Source organism: Pangasianodon hypophthalmus, chromosome 10 (assembly GCF_027358585.1).
Source record: "Pangasianodon hypophthalmus isolate fPanHyp1 chromosome 10, fPanHyp1.pri, whole genome shotgun sequence".
In the NCBI taxonomy this organism is placed as follows: Eukaryota; Metazoa; Chordata; class Actinopteri; order Siluriformes; family Pangasiidae; genus Pangasianodon; species Pangasianodon hypophthalmus.
In genome coordinates, this window is record NC_069719.1 from 18,592,931 (window position 1) to 18,612,770 (window position 19,840).

Here is a 19,840-nt window from a genome sequence, read left to right on the forward strand (position 1 = left end):
AACCACCTGCCTAATATTGTGCAGGTCCCCCTTGTGCCGCCAGAACAGCTCTGAACCTTCGAGGCATGGACTCCACAAGACCTCTGAAGGTGTGCTGTGGTATCTGGCACCAAGACGTTAGCAGCAGATCCTTTAAATCCTGTAAGTTGCGGGGTGGGGCCTCCATGGATCAGACTTGTTTGTCCAGCACATCCCACAGATGCTCGATCGTATTGAGATCTGGGGAATTTGGAGGCCAAGTTAACACCTTGAACTCTTTATCATGTTCCTCAAACCATTCCTGAATAATTTTTGCAGTGTGGCAGGGCGCATTATCCTGCTGAAAGAGGCCACTGCCATTAGGGAATACTGTTGCCATGAAGGGGTATACTTGGTCTGCAACAATGTTTAGGTAGGTGGTACGTGTCAAAGTAACATCCACATGAATGCCAGGACGCAAGGTTTCCCAGCAGAACATTGCCCAGAGCATCACAGTGCCTCTTCCGGCTTGCCTACTTCCCATAGTGCATCCTGGTGCCATCTATTTCCCAGGTAACTGACCCACACGCACCCGGCCGTCCACATGATGTAAAAGAAAACATTATTCATCAGACCAGGCCAACTTCTTCCATTGCTCCAGTTCTGATGCTCACGTGCTTATTGTAGGAGCTTTCGGCTACGCAGCCCCATACTTCTGACCCCTTTCTATCATAGCCAGTATTAACTTTTTCAGCAATTTGTGCTACAGTAGCTCTTCTGTGGGATCGGACCAGAAGGGCTAGCCTTTGCTCCCCACACACACCAGTGAGTGTTGGGCGCCCATGACCCTGTTGCCGGTTCGCCAATTATCCTTCCTTGAACCACTTTTGGAAGGTACTAACCACTGCATACTGGGAACACTCCACAGACCGGCCGTTTTGGAGGTGTTCTGACCCAGTCGTCTAGCCATCCCAATTTGGCCCTTGACAAAGTCGCCCAGATCCTGAGCCTTTTCCTGCTTCCAACACATCAACTTTGAGAACTGACTATTCACTTGCTGCCTAATATATCCCACCCCTTGACAGGTGCCATTATAACGAGATAATCAGTGTTATTCACTTCACATGTCAGTGGTGTTAATGTTATGGCTGATTGGTGTATGTGTGTGTGTTTGAAAAACATAATAGATTTAAATATTTAAGTCTGGGTAAAATTGTGATCAGTTCTGGCCTGTGCTAATTTTGGGTGCTAGCCACCTTTAGCTGGAGCATAATACTATTTTCTCTTAGAGGATGGTATCTAAAAGGTAATTTCATCCAGTAGCAGTTACACAACAGGAAACTAAATCTTGTTCTGTGAAGCATAAATCCAGTGCTCCATGGGATTTGATCAGACCACAACAGAACATGGAAGCAAATATGAATTTTGTCCTTATGTCCTTATGTAAGCTAAGCTTTGATTTTTAGAAGACGAGTTACTTTAAGCACAATTACTTTACACACCACTCTTCATGTTATATTAACTTCATATGTGAACTTCGCCTGATAATAGTGGCCTAGTTTGTCAAAAAAAAAAAAAATGTGTGTTGGCACATTACTGAATATAAGCTAGTCACCTTAGCAAGAGTTCAGGCATGTAAGTGCTTAAAGATGAAACCTCTCGGTTGAAGAACATTGGATAGAAACCCGAGGGCAATAAAATGATCAAAATGAAAGTCATACAGAGGCTGAAATATGTTAGCTGTTTTGAAGTAACTCTAGAACATCATATCGTAGCTGACCAGATTCCTGATTTTCCATGCTGTGGATTGGTTTATGAACGGTTTTATTGAATGATATTGAGGTTTTGCTTCAATCCGTAGTCAAGACATTAATGTTGAAATCTAAGAAATATCCACTCTGAAGAGACCTTCCAACATTCCTCCAATGTTGTTTTTCATTTGTTGTATTATTTGCGGTAGTATGGTTTCCTTTTTGTAATATCTTTAACTTTATTTCTAATGTAAACTATAAATGGAAGATATATAAAATTTTGGAACAAGCATGATAAAGGAACCATAGTAGCGATCAGAGGCCAGGTATATTCTAGCTAAATGAAGGATGTGGTTACGGTGTTGTGCAGCCTGGTCACTCTGGTTTCTTGACCACAGGTGTTATTTCTCCTGGAGAAAAAGCCACAAACATTTCCCCCAGCACTTCCAAATCAGTTTTAATCCACAATTAAAAAGCGATGATGGATAAATCCCTTAAATTCAATGTAATGAAAGACATGCTTATTTCTGTTATTTCATGCAATTGCTTTTCTCTAAACAGCAGTATAATTCTGTATGAGGTACTGCAGAGTTTGCCCACCCACCTTGGGTTCTGTTGGGTGGAAGAAAACTCTGCATTGTGTTGCACCGGTTTGTGGTTTTCTTTCAAGACATGTGTTATTGAACTGAAAAAAAGGAGGGTAAAACTGTCTGGTTCATCAAGTTCATTTTTATTTTATCAAAGCAGAATGAGGAAGAACAGTGACATAAAACAGTCAATGTGCTTCAAGACAGCAGACAGGCAGCTGGCTGGATTTCTTCCCTTTCTTCTCCTACTACTACTACGACTACTGCTACTACTACTACTACTATTATTATTATTATTATTATTATTATTATTGGTGGTGGTGGTGGTGGTGGCAGTGGTGTTGTTGGTCTTGTTGTTGGTGTTATATTGTGTCTTGGTGGGTGACAAATATCCCCACAAGGATATTAATATCTGAGAGTTTTGACTTTGTGGAGATAGCTGACTGGGTCCCATAAGGAAAATGTTTTTGTTTGTTTGTTTGTTTTCTGTTTTTTTTTATTTATTTATTTATTTATATATTTTTTCGTTTTAGTTACTGAGGTTGGATTTGAGATGTAGACACAGCATTAATTAGCTACAGTAATAAGTATATCGGTGTAATTACCTCACAAAGATGCAAAGACACGTGTGTGTGTGTCTGTGTGTGTGTGTCTGTGTGTCACTTATGAAGATTTTCAGAAAATGTACCACATAATGTACCACATAAGTAGCACAAACACAGAGTTTTGAAAGTTTTTGCATAGACTCAGTTTTTAAGTTTAATGTTTACAGGACATATTTTCAAAATGTATCTGCAGTATGATCAAATGATAATATTGATTAGACTCCAATCATGTTTTTGGCTTTAGGTGTAGCACAGTACGTTAATATAGTTTTTTTTTTATTTATTTTGTCACTACATTGGTGTGTCCTAGCTGATTTCTCTAGATGAGTCAGTGCATATGCATTTGTGTCTCCTTTACGTCTTCTTTCTGATGTTAACTGGGTGCATGTGTGAGGATGTGTAAATTGGGCTGGAATGCTATGTCCTGCCAAACCCCCGAGTCCAGACACCCCCCTAGAGATAAGTGAGATAGACCAGGGGATGTCTCGCTCATCACTGCCCCAAGACTGGCACACACATCTCTCTAACTAAATTTTTCTCTCTGTCTCAGTCTCACTAATTTTTTCCTCCTTTTGTTTTTTTTAGCTTTAAAGTAGTTCTGAATCCGTGTCCAATTTTGTCCATTGCTTTTGTATTCTGGAAATTGGCGTGTGCAGCATTACTGGTGTTAAATGATGTCAGCAAGTTGAGTCCATATTTTCAAACAGCTCTGAATACTGAGTAAAATATGCCCAGTCGCTAAACATACAGGATCGCTACTCCCTTCTGTACTTGTTGAAAGATTATTCTTTCTAACCCATGTCTGAACTTGTCTTTAATTTTCAACCTGAGAACCCAGCCGATTACTAAAAAACTTAATAAGAAACAAGGTCAGAGAGATTTTTTTTTTTAGCCGTCTTGAACCCTAGTGCCTGGTCATCCCACTTATTTACACTGATAAACATTCCAAGCTTACTCTTTTTAATGTAATACAATGAAATGTTCCAGGTCATAGTACATCGCTCCAAACACAAGAGAAAGATTATTTGCTTATACTGAAAAGAAGCAGATAACTGATTTTTATTCCACAGACAGCAATCAGCAATCTTTTTTTAGATTTTCATTTGAAAATCACTAGTGTAAACAAAGGTGTTTTGTACCATATTTGGCCTTTGATATCTCAGAAAACTGCACTTGAGCTCTCTAACAAATCCCTAAATGTTTTTTTTTTTTTTGCTGTGAGCATCCTGAACGATCTCAGATGTTGCAGATGAGTGTTCCTGTGGCTGTTTTGATGAATCACATTTACATGATCCGACAAACGTAAATAATACTGATCCAAATAATGCAGGCCAGTCTTCCACCATTGCACGTCAAGGGCTTTACCAATGTGTTTTTAATACATATCAAGACATATCACAAATGCAATATATAGTGTTACACATTGTAAGATCTTGTCCATATTGTGTAATAGTTCAGACCAGAGATTTTGTATGATTTTGCACATCCATTATATGGTAGCAATGGGTCATATTGTATCATACATTTTGAGTGGCACAGTATGGAAATTGTGGAAATTGTGCTTTAGATTGCTGGACCAGAGGCATAATAATGACATCTGGCATTTTTAATGTATGTTTGAAGAAGGTGAAATCACAGGCTGAACTGAAGCTACTGAAACTACATTATAGTATTTATATTACATACACGTTTTTTTTTTTTTTTTTTGTGTACAGTGACCTTGAGTGTTAGAAAGACGCTATATGCAGTATATCACCTCCTACAGAATGTAACTTTGTGTAAAGGTTATTTATATATATATATATATATATATATATATATATATATATATATGATTATTTTCCTGCATACCCATCAAACACTGAACCTTTACAAGGTTTATATTCACTTCTTTCCTTGTTCCATAAATCATCTATTGTACAGTTGCGTAAGACCCCGTCACCTACACCCCAGTGCTGTCGATGCTTAACTGGACTCTCAGACATTAGCAACCTGCCACTAAGGATTAACTATGTACTGAAATATTGCAGTTTATGTTGATCTATATAGGTACTGTTTGTGGTTCGAGCAGTTACACGCTTTTCTTGACTTCTTTAGGGGTTAAAGAAAACATAGATGTTGAACATTTAGTTGAACAACTTTTTTTTGTGTTTTCCAAACTCAGGGTGAATTATTATTATTATTATTATTATTTGGAGAGCTGTTGTATGGATAGCTGATCAAACCCTTGGTTCCTCTGTCTGAACAGACCTGCATTCATGCACGCACAGATTTGTGCCCGTAGACTAAAATATATGTATACACCCTTTCCCTGGAAAGAGAGTTAGCAAGCCACAGCCCATGCTGAAAGGAAAGTCCCAATGATGCAAAATATGAACACTGTCTCCTATACATTTGGCCAGACACACACACACACACACACACACATACACAGGCAATAGGATCACTCTTGCTGTTTGCTTGCCAGGTCATCATGTCAGGCAATGCACATTAGCTCATGAATCGTGTGTTTGGGTGTGTGTGAAAGTCCACTACAATATGTTCAGGGGAGGTGAAACAAAATATCAGCTACAGTATGTTTTTATGCAGGCCCAAAAAAATACTGTACTTCAACTAATGGTTTTAATAAAGTGTCCTCACTAGTGGATTCTGCTAATGGAAGGTAAGATTAAAGGAGTTGGGTTACTGTGACTCCAAAGGACTTTGCATATTTCCTCTTTTGTCTTCTCCTGCACAGATTGCTCTGATTTTTTTTTTTTTTTTTTTTTTTCAAAAAATAATCACCTTTAAATAGCCAGCAGGCCTTTTCAAAGACAAAGGGGAGAGGGTTTATTCCTCTGATGTTAAGGTGGAAGTTGTTTCATTAAAGAGAACACTCACAGCATAATAAATGGTTATAGCTCATCAGGTTCAGGGCTACATTCTCCATATTGGAGTTGTATTGTTGCATTCCCACTGTAGATTTCCTAAACTTCACAGCTACGTAGCAACTCTACATACAAGGGCGTTTTCCGGGGGGGTTCAGGGACAATAAACATGACATTTTCTTAAGAGTATTTCTTGAAGGGGAATATCAAAAGTCCTAGCAAACATGGTTAATATTAACGGCACAGTAATTACTACTACATAACTACAAAATATATCCCCCCTGCCCCATGCTGACACTGGAGACTCCTTCCAAAAAAAAAGTCACATAAAAGTTCCATATCAACACTTAAGCACTTAAGCAAATACAGATGGAAGAGTATTTATCCATCCAATTTATTCATCTGATTTTAAGGTGCTGGTTGTTTCACTAAACAACATAAGAAATGGGGACAGATCATTATCAGCTTAAGAAAGATTTGTTTCACTGTTGTTTTATGTTAAGAGGATTCAGTTAGAGTGCTGTGTTCTCCAAGTTAGAGATGTATTGTTGTGTGTACTACTGTCTGTCTCTTTCCCTGAGACTCTGTTTCTGTGGTTTCTGACTGTTTTTTCCTATCCTTTCACAGCTAATGCTATGTATATGGGGAGTCAAGAAATGAGGATGGTGCTAGATCGAGATAACTTGACCATACAACAACATCTTGACAAGGTACTCGGTCAACAGCCGATATATTACCACTGATTAATGATTGTATTTTACAGTGTTATGAATATTAGTATTATAGTGATGTTTAAGGTTTCCCTCTAAAGTTAGAACAGATTTCAGACATTCCCAAGTGGCCAAAAGGGCTCGATTATCTTATAATCATCCACAGTTTATTGTGAAAAGTTCAAAGAATGCAAGATCAGAGTGAGCACTCATGCTGTCTTGCTCTGTCCGGAGGCATGAAGAACATATCGAGCATGTGTGTCAGCTTGTGTGTTTTCGATGCGTTTTTCTGATGCTAACCAGAGGCCTCATGCATGCAGAGAGGTGGGACATGACTGGCTGAGATGTCAATGACTGGTGCACTTTATCTGTCATCAGTTAAAAAGGTGATATCATTGCTGCTCTCACTCTGCTTCTCGTACACACCACATACTTTAACCCTAAGTGTCACAAGACATACAGCACCTTCCTGTTAAGTTCTGTTGAAAAGACAGAGCTCAAAGATGGCACTGTTATAGTCACAGCAGAGGCACACTTAAGGAAAGTCAAACTTTTGTTAAATGGTGTTCAATTTATTTATTTATTTAGGTGAATGTCATCCAATGTTTGACATGGATTGCATGACAAAGGGAACCCCCTCCTTTGTTGTGCAGCTCTGGCTCTGTATGTGCGTGTGTATTCCCATTTTGCTTTCATACACTTTGTTGCAGCCTGCATTGTTGAAGCTATCAAGCATTGCTGGCTCATTGCTTGGCAGCAACTTGCCAGAGTAATTCTTTTTGAAAGAGCTGTAGGTGAAGACAGGAGGTCATATGTTTGAACCCCTCTTCAGTCTTAAACCACATGCATGTGACTCCTTTATTAGATTTATAGGCTGTGGAGAAATCAATCAGGCAGACAGATGTAGAAGTCATCATGATTAACTAGTACAGGCAGCAAAGCACTAGCATTATGCAATTCATCAGGAGAGTGATGTAAAACAGTTGACAAGTAAATTCGATCTTTCTATTGTGTACAGCACGAGGACAGTTAACACTACATAGGTTTCAAGAGTCAGTAGGGGAGATTTTCCCTTTCCTCTAAATGCTATAGGCTTAGAATCACTGCTGAATCACTACTAACCATGAGAAAGGAGGACATCACATTTTATCGTCAATCATTCCTGACCTGGTTTGGTCTGAATCTTGAGTAGACTATACGGTCACTGAGACTGTCATCTGTGGCTTGTGAAGTCCTTTTTTTATGGTGTGTTTGTTTTTGAGATCTTATCAGGGATGTAGTGGAGAATAAACACAAAAATGTTTATGTTCATTTTTTAAATATGAAACATGATGCATGATTTTTTTTCTTTTTTGTACTCCCTTTTTAATGTGGGTTTAGTGTGGTGGGGTGGAGGGGCAACAGAGACAAATAATATTTCATAGTGTTAAAAGTTGAGCATCTTGAATCCCATCGTAGTCACCACATCATCTTGCTTTTCATTTGTGTAAAGGTTTTTTTCCCCCAGATAATAAATAGCTGTGCTGAAGCACCCTCTTTCATTTAAAAGACATAGATGTGAATGATTTGAGGTTTCGATATACCTTTTGAATAAATGCTTCATAAGATGTGCATTAGTACACAGAACATGGTGTTATAGGCAAATATTCAATGACAGGGAGTTGATTTATTTTCCAGTAACAGCATGTCCCAAAGTGTTTTATTCCCCTTATACCACAGCAAACATTTTTTATTTATTACAGAAGGACACTTTGTACATTTTATAAATTTATAGCTATGCTTAATGTTGTTGAGCATCTGCAAAACAAGTTAGTTCCTGTTATTACTTACGTTATAACAGCTATAAACAGTCACCAGCCTCTCATTTTCTCTCTCTTGAAGTACTCTCCCAGAGAGAAAAAAATGCAGCTTCTAAAGTTTCTGAAAAAACACAACACTTTCCCATGTCAGAGAATGTAAAGGAACAGCTTTACCTCTGACTGTTACAAAGCACAGACACTGGAGACTCCTTCTGAAATGCTGAATGAACGTCTCCTCACAGAAGACTTCACCATATCAACAATTCCACGCATTTTTTAATTTATTTAATTGGAGCATCCACCATACAAGTCTCTGTGATAATGTATCAGAATTAGTAAATTAATATAAGCCTATCATTTGCTTTGTAGCCAGAATTACTGTCAGAGCTGTGCTGTTATGGAAAGTAAATCAACACAACACTAATCAGAATCGATCGGGTCTAACTATCTATGGGTTATACATGTTGCATATAGGACTAAAGCACTTTTTCATGCCCTCAGCTTGTTTTTTACTATGGAGCCACAGACCACTGGTGCCCTGTGCAGTACTACCAGGATATCCGAAGAGACTTTCCCGATGGAGACATTCGTTTGTGTGAGCGTGGACTGCGCCATGCATTTGTCCTGGATGCGGGTGAAGAGATGGCTAACATGATCACACAGTGGATACGTGATGACCTAAGAGGATTATAGTACTACTAGTATCAAACCTGACCACTGACCTACACAGGCCCTGTGTTCCAGTGCCGTTCACAGTGACTTACGAGGAACAGATTATCAAAGACCTTTTAAAGGCCTTTATTATGGTGCTGAAACCCAATGCTTCTCAATGAACACTTGAAAATGCCCAGATCCTCAAATTTGCTTCTTAAAATAAGAATTTTTAAATAAGTGGCTACTCTACCCTTAACAAATGAGTACTCTGTTTTTATTAAGACTACAAGCAATAACAGAGAATTTAGAAATGTGATTCCTTTACCACTCACTGCTTGGCTAATTAAGATTTATGATAAACTTTAGTGTCTTCCCAACACCTAGCCTCTGTTTTTTTTTATTCAGTGATTGGATTTTGTCTTTAATAGTTAAGAAATTAAATTTACTGTGGCCACTATAATAGCAGGTTTTAACCTATGTTAAATCAGTAAGCACACATTTGAAGGTTTGAGACCAAAGTCTTCCTATATTGTGCAATCTGATTAAAAATCAGATGAAAAGCCAGAAAAAAAATGATCATTGCACCAAAGCATAGACATCATATACCCAAATCTGGTGGGTGTGTTTTTTTTTTGTTTGTTTGTTTGTTTGGAGGGATTACCTGTAGTTTAATAGAAAGGTAATTTAATATTAATGGTTGGACTAGTGGTTTACCATTAATCTATAATAAATTATTGTAAAATATCCAAGTATCCTTGTACAATATTTGTCATGGTATTCTGATTATAAATACTGTTGAGATATTCTGAAGGATGGCTATAAAACACCTGTCTAAAAAAGTGATGTGGAAAGTTTTTATAAAGTAATACTGACTATTACAGTGATTTATTCAACTATAAATATGTTGCACACATGTGTTTTCCATTTCCAATGAAAACGTAGATCATAAGAAGACCTTAAATGGGGTTTGATTTGTTTTTGGTCAAAAAATAGCATTTTGGCATGGTGGCAAGAAAGCAGAAAAAGTGCATACTGGCAGGAGTCAAATACTACAGGCCTTATGACAGCAAACTAGAGCTTTTGAGAACAGAGAGTAATGAATTTTCATGTGTTCCATGCACTTTTCAGTGCACTGGCTTCCTATTCGGTGTATTTGCAGCATTCACCATATGGATAGTGCTTAACAGCATCAGGCCTGTCACTCTGCCTTGGTTATATTTTCCCACACAGCATACCAAGACTCTCAAATAGTGTTGTACCTGAAAAGCTGTTCTTCTCCTATACTGATAATCATGTGGACAAAACAGGGCTCTGTTTTAAGAAAAACATTATAGAAAGGCTTGGGTCCAGTTGCAGAGTTTTAACTGGTTGAACATGCAAGTCTCCCTCAATAACCCCCATGTCCAGAACAGTAGGAAGTCCCACAAACCAGTCAGTCGTAACAAACATCACAAATCACATTGTTTTGCTTTGTCTTGGATACGACTATATTCCTGTCTACCACAATAGATAATGCCCTTTTGATTTCAACATTATCATCCCTGAACCAGATGCTGCTAATATCCAGCTTGGCTTTGTCATTTTGACACCAGATACACTGTAAGTATTAGTGATTTCATGATTCCTAATTAAACTTCACATTCAAGGATGTCCTATAGGCATCATACCAGTGAACAATATCTTGTGTTAGTGAAAAGCTGAACAAATGTAGAGTAAAACATCTCCAGCTGATCCGGTCTGTTGGATGTCCCAGAGGAAATGTAAACCCTCGACATGTAAACCCAGGCCTCTTTAATCTCCCTCTTCTGCCTGTTCAGAAAAGAATGACAAAGCCCCTTAATTTGCTTATCCTTGATTTAAACCAGGAGGCAGGGCTAGTTCATCGAAGGAAATGGAGTAATCCCGTCCGGGTGGATTGAATTGTGGCAAAGCAAACAAGCTTTACTGTTTTACATTTTCAAAGTGGTTTAGGTTTTTTGTGGCAATGAAGAGTCGGCCCAGATATATACATGCTTTTTCCTGCCAAATATCATCTGTAACGGATCAAGTTTGTTCCACTGGTCTTTGTTAGGTCTTGTTTTGACATAGTAGTAGTTACTCTTTGTCCCCCCTTTCAGTTTTTGTACCAGTATAGCTTTATCTAATAAACCTTGATCTATAAGTGTTTGCACTGTAATAGTGGGCTGTCTTTTCTGTCTTTTCTGTTCTCATGTTTTTGAGATGTGTTTTCTGGTAATAAGAGGGTGCGTCAAATGAAAACCTTGAAAATGCGATGCAAATTAGAATTTAATCCATTTTTTTTTTGTAGAGGAATCTTTTTTATTAACTTTTATTAAAAGTACTGGAACACTTGAACGAAATGGTGATTATGTGGAAAAGCGATACACTTTCGTGACACCTATTGGCAATAAACAATGCAAAATAAAAAAAAATAAGGTTTTCATTTGACTCGGCCTTGTGTGTTTGTGTTTTCATCATTCTGTTTTTTTTTTTAAGAAATCCACAGACAGCAACCATGTCATCTATATATTAAACTGCACATTCTCGTTCTCACCAATTCTCTTTTTTTCCTGTTATTGAGCTTTTAATGTCTTACTTCAGCACTGCTATACCAAGTGTTGGGGTTGTTTATATTCTGTTCCACTGATGTAATCTCACAAATGATCTAATAAATATACCACATACATGTATAAGAAAAGTTGAAAATTTAAATAATGCCTTAGAACATAATAATAATAATTACCAAATACTTTAGAACCACTTCATATGAACAGTTAAATTTGTATGATATTTAACCTTTCATGAGGAGTAGGCTATATTGTCTGAAAATAGGTTCAAATATTTTTATATATTAATGTATAAATGCAGCACATCAGTAGTCAAATATATTCTTGAGTCACACTGAGTTACAGTGTTATACAAAAAATATATTTAACAGCTGGTGTAAACTAGAGCTGTCTCTTTCACTATTTTTGAGAAACCATCACAAGACAAATGTGCAATTGCATCACAACCTTCTGAGGGCATGGACTCTGTGTAAAGCCATGAAGTCAACAAATTTAATAAAACTTCCAGTGTGCACCACATACACACCCACATACACACACAAGCATTAAAGTGCTCTGAGCATAGCGCTTCACATAATGCATTATGACTTTCCTGCCCACACTGGGCAACAGTCTCTCCTCCCTTTCTGCCTTTTGAAATCTAAATCACCTGGAAATATTTTTAGTACTTTTCGGGCAAAAAACAAAACAAAACACAAATGCAATAATACTTCTGAAACCAAGGGTGGAAGACACATTTAAGTAAGAGTTTACTTTTATTTGAATTCCTGGCAAAGAATTGTGAAGAGAGTCCATTTTTTTCTCTTATTAATAAACTCTTTGCTTTAATAAAATCATCTGTACAGAAATGGCATAGTAAAAAGGGTGAAAGAAAAGAAGAGGCTACAATGTGTACTTAATTTTGGGTTTAAAACTTGTCTAGATATTTATATGTATATATTTAATATATACTACTAAACAATATTTCCAAAAGATGAAAAATGTATAGCTGTTTACAGATAATTTATAGCTCAATTATGTACAATCCCTTTATATGTTACACAAAAACTCGCACATAGTGCAATGACAATACTCCAATATGGTTTCTGCATTTAAGACATTTGTAGTCAGTCAAAGGACATATACTGCATTTCTGTTCTGTTTTGTATAATGATCATTTTCATTATACATTTTGTTACAGCTCACAAATATGCAGGGACTCGAGAGAACATAAATGCGCTAAATTAAGACTAGTACTTTAAAATTAATATAAACACTGTTTTACTATTCCATCTCATATTTAAAACCAACACACTATAAACGGGGACAGTAAAGTAAAACAGATGTCCGATTCTTACGAAGTGAACATAGTCTAACATTGATGTATACAGCAACGTTGCCAAAGCCCCCAGTCGAAGCATAGCAATGCTGTAGGATTTACATTCAGTGTCTGAAAGCACTTGGCCGGCTGAAATACCTACTCCTCAAAATGTCTCTAAAGGCTTTTAAGTTAAAATGCCAAAGCACAAAAACGTAATTCTTGCAGCTTTAAGTTTGACTTCCACCATGCTCCTGAAATAAGTCAGCATACACATTGTACTTGTAAATTTGGGTCAGCTTTGGTGCTTAACGCTATTGACATGACAAAAGCAAAGCATAAGTCCAATGCTAATTATAAGTAAATCTTATCTTATCCTTTATCTTATCATAACTTTCAGATATAACAGAGAACAAGGTTCATTTTAATGACGTAAGCTGCTATTCTGTGGTAAAAGAAAATTTAACAATGATATTTGATGGCTGTGATAGGTACCCTCGATAAGCAAGGCCATACCACTTACAGTGACTGTAACCGAGGCACACTTAGTTAACAAGTTTAACAGTTCAAAATGTTTAGTTGTAGATTTGTACCTTCAGGTGTTGCTCTTGTTATTGCTTTATGACTAGTATTTATTATTATTATTATTTGTGTGTGTGTGTGTGTGTGTGTGTGTGTGTTTGTTGTGCATTTAGGAGAAAAATCTAATGTCACTTTTTTATAGAATTTATTAAATGCCCAAAAGATTATTTGTGTATGCTTAAGCAGATATACTTACGGCTCACAACACTATGTGCCTCTGCTCCTTGTCCTTAAAAACCCTGACAAACTGCAACCAAAATGTTTTTTTTTTCTGACAAAATGAATTATCTTTACTGAAATAAACTGGGACAACACAAGTCTGTTATCAAAACCGGCAGAACTCGTGCAGGGCTGAGCTCACTAGGTTATGCCGATCATACAAGGCACACAGCAGTTGTTTGATGGCTGCAGCTTTTCTGGCTGTCTATTTACGCTAAAATACTGCAGGTTATAATGCCACTATTTTGTTTTTATAATGCTTTTCTTATGTATGACTATATTGTAGTGTGTATATTATAGATAATGGAAAAACAAATACCGTTCAAAGTTATATACCACAGGGATTATGGAATTTAGTCATTTGAATTGAATTTAGATAGGTTGGTTGGTTCACCTGGCCTGATTCCAGGTTGTTGGGTGTTTTTTCCCCCCCAGAGTTAACACTTATTGTCTTAGGTCCTATTGTCTTAGCAGGTGTACAATGTGAGGCTGCATTCAAGAGAATGTCCTTGATGGGAATGTTTATTCTAAAATAAAATGAAAAAAAGGACAGCAGAGACAAGGAAAAGCAAACCGACCTACACATTTAGTTTGACCTGACAAGAGGGTTGTCACACACAAGTGCACAATGCCAAGAATCATTCTGACTTTGGCTCTCTAACCTCTTTCCCAGGTTCTGAGGTTCAGTGAAGTCATTTACCTCTTATACATGTGGACATCATGAATAACACAGTTATTGTATCTAGTCTGGCAGATGCCAAGTGGGGTGTCCACAAAGTTTATTTCTTTTGTAATGAGCTTAGTTAAACACAATTCTTAAAGAACTTGGGGTGATTAGCCTTTTGAGTGAAACAAATAATGACTGAAGTTCTTAGCAATGAATGGTTTGTGAGTTTCCTTTTGTGGGCCAGTCAAACACTGTCTATTATGCTGAGAAAAGGAAGCGAGATGTCACCTCTTGGGAGCATCAGCTGTGTGTGGGTTACCTTGATATAAAATTCAGAACTGTCATACTCAATATATCACCCGGTGAGTCTCTTGATTATAAAAACAACCCAAGCTCCAACTGGAATAACACTTTGCGCCTTACAGAAAAAGTCCAAACCTCCAACATTCAGACAAGCATTGCTGCCACTGATTAAGGTCACTTTTTTCTTTCTCATATTTATATTTATATTTCCACTCTTAGTCTTGCATGGAATCTCTGACAGACTTGGGAACTCAGAACAGTTCAAAATTTCTCAGTCATTGTGAGCATACATGAGTGCTCTATCATTTCGTTTACATTATCAGGATGCAGTGTTATTTCTGGAATTTCTGGTCTTACTTTTTTCCTGATCAAGGCGGCGTTCATTTTGTTGGAGAATTTAGTATCCTGCAAAGAGGGCTGTTCAGCATGATTACCCATTGGGTTTTCTGCCCATTTGACAGATACTGTTCAAAATACCCATGAGCATAACCTCTTATGTCCACTCCACCACATGCATGTGCACACACTTATCCATGGTAGTGATTGCTAAAATATTTTGGCACTAAGGCTCATTTCTGTGAGGCTAGCAGTGCTGCATTGGGGCTCATTTGTAGGTTTCAAATCAAGGGCTGTAGTCCAGCCCAATTTCATGCTGCTACCTGCAGCCACAGCTCTCCACCACCATGTCCTCATACTGCTTATACACCACATTATTCCCAGCGTCAATATATAGGATGCTTATAGGGCTGAGCTTGGAAGGCACACAGCAGCTGGGCGGTGTTGACTCTGGATCCATGGAGTTCATGAGCGTCTGGATGATGGCGTGGTTGGTGGGTTCGAGGTGTGAGCGCAGTGGGAAGTCACATGCACCTTCACAGTGGTATGCATCGTAGTCCAGCGGCGCAATGATCCAGTCATCCCATCCCAGCTCTTTAAAGTTCACGTGGAGAGGTTTGCGGCTGCAGCGAGTTCTCCGTCTGCCACCTCCTTTGCCCCCTCCGCCTGTTCCACCTCCCCCAATGGCTCCCCCTCCACCTGCTGTCCCTGCTGCACCAGAGCGGCCTGCTAAGGCAGTTCTCCTCTTCTGGCGGCGCCTGGGTCTACCATGATCCTCAGAGCTCCAATCAAACATGTGCATGGCTTTCATCTTCTCACGGATCTCTCTGAACAGATTCTCTTTCCTGCGAGTGCGGGAAAAGGCTACAAGCAAAGCCCTCTCATTCTTCTGCTGCCCCGTCGAACCCAGACCAACTAAAGAAGGGGAGACCACTTCATTTGTTAAGTGTGAAACAACAGCTATGCTGAAACATACATATCTGCTGTCTTGAGTTGTCCTATGCACCCAGTAGTGGGCTTTCAGAGTAGTCCCAATATTAAACACATCCCAAGTGCTCAAGGTGGTATCCAGAATGTTGATGGTCCTAGAAGTGAGCAGTATTGGCTTGCCTGATGAGCCCCGAGAGGAGCAGCTATAAAGGAGTAGGTGGTACAGGTTTCCTGCACAGGACTGTAATTTCTCCAAGTCAGACGGCAGCTTCCGCAACACCCGCAGCTCAGCCTCCACTAGTTCTTCTGTCCTTGAGAGACCCGAAAGGTCAAATATGTACTGCTGGTGGGACTCAGCCGATGGCTCATCTGTAAGTACACAAGAAATCAACAACAAGAAGATGAGCAGTTCAGTCTTAGACATTCAAATATGTACTGCCTGGGAGGAATTTCAATAATGGGTCAATGTTAATTTAACTTCAGCAGTGCTTACAGGAGCCATCTGTCTGGGGTAGAAATCTCACATTCCTTGGCCCGTTGCGAGCAGTCTACCAAATAGCCGAAAATGCCATACTGACACTGTCAGCTCTTCTCTTCAATGAGAATAACATTCAGGGGCCTGGAATGGATTCTCCAAATGCAAGGCACACAACACCAGCCAAGGCCAGGTGGAGAGTGTTCGGTTGACCTGTTGGACTGCCTTGGTCCTTGGCAGCATCTCCTAGTTGTGCAGATTGAATGTGAAAAAATGCTTGCTGGGACACACTAAAAGCTCACGGTCTCCAGCAAAGCCCTTCTCTCCCCTTCTGCTACACTCCTCAAGAGGAGGCTGTAAATTTAAGAGGAGTGGTAGGTGGTCTGGGGACACAATTAGATGTCAGCCATTTGGGTTGAACACCTCTGACCACCATTATAACTGCTAGAAATCACCTGGTTTCCTGAAAGCATCTAAGTGTTGGGCTCATTTAACCTCTGGAGAGAGCCTAACTGTGATTCTCGTTCGAACATCTCATGATGATCTTTGTGCTATACTATTTTTCTTATTAAGATGTTTTCCGAAGAGATCTATCATAAGCCCATGTCGCACTATGCCATCCGTGACTGAAGCAATGCAGACAAAAACTTTGCTAAGAGGGACCAGATCCAGCAAGTAAAACAAGTTTCAATGTTGACGTCTTGACATCTAACTCAACCGTAGAAGCCAGAACACTGTGCAACCTGAGACGCAGACCACAGTTTCATGGTTAAAACATGAAGGGGATTCTTCTAATATGAGTGGGTAGCACGAGAACCCAAGGCCAGATCTGGCTATATCGTGTTGACTGCATATCACGAGACAGAACTAAGAAAAGCAAGTAATTGCAAACAGTTAAGCATCTGCTGTGAGCAGCCGCACAACCTGGGCTTGGCCTGTGGTCCTGAAGAGGAGCAAAAAAGACAGAGGCATCCAGTGTAGGCTGCCTCTCATACTTGTTTCTCACACACTATTAGAATGAAAGGTGAACTCAAAGAGCGGGGTGCTAGAGCAAAGCATCCTCTTCTAGAGGTAATATCTGCTTGCCAGGCAAAACAATGACATAATCTAAAAAATGTCATGAATAGGCAGTCTGCAAATGGGGGTTCATTCCAACTCCCCACTTTTATTTTGGTCTACAACATGAAGCCTAATTTGCCCTCAAGAATTTTCTGGGCCTCAGAGACCAAGGGGTCATAGAGTTGAATTATGTCAGTCGATGATGTATGCAATGTGATTTAATAATTGAATTTCCAAAAGATTTCCAATCATTTCTAAACAAAAGGACTGCTGATTAAAAACTCTAAGATCATAAAATCTAATGTTGGTAAAATGCCTATCTTTATGATATGTTTTAATGTGTGTTGCTTTTATTTAATCAGCACTGACTTTTGCATTTAGTCGTTTTATAGCACTTAGGTCACTTTTTACAGGATGGACTCTGGATTGCACTTTGTTTTGACCTCCCCATCGCTCCAGTCCCCCTCATTACACCAAGCATGGTGTTCTAGCCCATACAATTCATTTTGTTTTCTTAGGCGGGGAAATGACCCACCGAACCAGGCGGTATTATGTAAAGTCACTATTGTACGCGATAATGTGTATTTGACCATGAGTTTTGAATTAAGCGTTTCTGTCTTTATCAGCAACACCTGGCCACGGATCGCACGCTCTTTCCGAGCATTCAGCTCAACACGCCAGTGAACTTTATTTATCACAGATGGTGGAGGTTAGACACATTAAAGTCCACAATTTTAGGTGTTATTTAAAATAATTTATTTCGAAAGCGTAAACATCAGGAAAATCGAAAACGGTCAACAATTTGTTGATAAAAATGTCAGGATAGAAAATAAAGACTTGCGACCATGTCCAAATAAAACCCTAGGAATCATTTGCATAATATGTTGTTGACATGTCTTTAAAAAAAAGTATATAAAGTGCAATTAGACGACTGCATCCTTACTTTCAGGATTGTATCCGTAATATCTATTATAATTCACAGGATGCAATTTGCGCATTTGCGCACGAGTCATTTTATTGCTATAACATCGACCTATTGGCTACAGTGGGGCAAAATAAAACAATAAAAAAATAATAATAAAAACAAGACAATACACGGACAAAAACACAGGACTACATAAAAATCCTAGCACAAAACCACAGTTTCAGTACAAAGTGACAAGTGCACCAAAGTGCATTAAATACACATCGCACCAACCACACAGAACAGCACAAGCAGCTGTATAAGCTAGCTATATAATGTAAAGACGCTCAGCAGACTTATTACAATTGCATGCAAACATCTAATGCACCAATATATAAGGGTGTAGCAGGGATATAAAGAATGTCAGTGGGATAACATCTGGAATGCCAGTGCATCTTGAAAGAGAGAAGAATGTCCAGAGATTGCATTCTGTTTGTAGATGTATATGATTATAATTAACTTTAAACTCAAGTCATTTATCATTCAGTTTAAAAAAAGGAATAACGGATCTAGTTATCTAACTTACACACATGAAATCTAGTGCAAAGTGATGAGCGTCCCCCACCTTTGCTCTGGTCCACGAAGCTGGTGACTGTGTTGGCGCGTCTCCTCGCGCGCGTCGCGCTCCCGTAGTTGCTTGTGCGCTCGAGCTGCGACTGCGTCCTGTACAGATTGAGCATGTAGTCCGGCACGAGCACCGCCGAGCCGTTTCGCCACACCGCGCGCGAGCCCAGCGCCACGGCCTCGAGCGCGCTCCCGAAGCACACGGCGAGCCACAACAAGGGAGCGCCACTCTTCCTGCCGCTCATTTTCAGCACTCTCTGGCCCACAGCGGGGAAACCTGACGGATAGCGGTGACTTGAGGAACTCCCCCTTTCGGTCTTTAAATTGACTTAATAGCTGGATTCGGGCTGAATGTGGTGTATAAGGTAACGCCTGTTGCGCTGAACACTGCAGCGCCCCCACAGGCACAACGAGAAAACTGCCCCAGCAGAGAACTAAAAACTTGGACTTGCACAGAAACTTTGTGGTTCATATATTGGCCAATAATTGTAAATCAAAGCGATTGAACACACCATTCATTCGCTTCATCAGTCCTACTGAATGGTGCACTCAGAAAAAGTAGTACTTAATTTGTACCTTTCCTTGTCACCCTTGTCTTTTGTATCTTTCACCTGGAAATGTGGATAAAGTATACCTTTAAATGGACTGTAATTAGTTTTAGAGTAATGCTTTAAAAGTACACTACAGTATATGCACATTTATAGCTATGCACACTAAAGGTGTAAATGGTTTACACTTGAGAGTTTCCACCCCAGAGACAAGGACAGGTTCAGTGTAGTACCCCTTTTTTCTGAGCCTGTGTGAATGAATCCTGTAGGATAAATGACTAACCATATTTAAAATGACAAAACGCTTTTATTTACTATTACAGTCCAATGACTTTAGCTGAAAACCTTGCCATGCGTAATCAAGGAATGGCCTTGAACCATGGTCTATCATGTCTGTC

General features: G+C 39.1%; 2 protein-coding genes across 4 annotated transcripts in view; one reads left to right on the plus strand and one right to left on the minus strand.

Moving 5' to 3' along the window:
• The window catches only part of ldah (lipid droplet associated hydrolase), a 44,283-nt gene extending 32,804 nt beyond the window's left edge, over positions 1–11,479 (plus strand). Inside the window, exons 7-9 of one of the 3 annotated variants that reach the window (XR_008302522.1) lie at positions 6,396–6,478; positions 6,799–6,864; positions 8,779–8,912. Coding sequence is in view for 2 of the 3 variants with exons in the window: in XM_053237498.1 (XP_053093473.1) it covers positions 6,396–6,478; positions 8,779–8,970 (275 nt within the window). In the remaining variant the exon portion in view is untranslated. Of the gene's footprint in view, positions 1–6,395; positions 6,479–6,798; positions 6,865–8,778 lie in introns of all 3 variants that reach the window. The other 2 variants (XM_053237498.1, XM_026933899.3) reach the window with 2 other exon arrangements.
• Positions 11,480–11,747: 268 nt separating this feature from the next.
• On the minus strand, positions 11,748–19,241 carry gdf7 (growth differentiation factor 7). The gene is made up of 2 exons (XM_026933898.3): positions 18,896–19,241; positions 11,748–16,201 (listed from the first exon to the last, which is right to left on the minus strand). The coding sequence occupies exons 1-2, from the start codon at positions 19,137–19,139 to the stop codon at positions 15,222–15,224; spliced, it is 1,224 nt and encodes a 407-aa protein (XP_026789699.3). The 5' UTR covers positions 19,140–19,241; the 3' UTR covers positions 11,748–15,221.
• Positions 19,242–19,840: the final 599 nt, after the last annotated feature.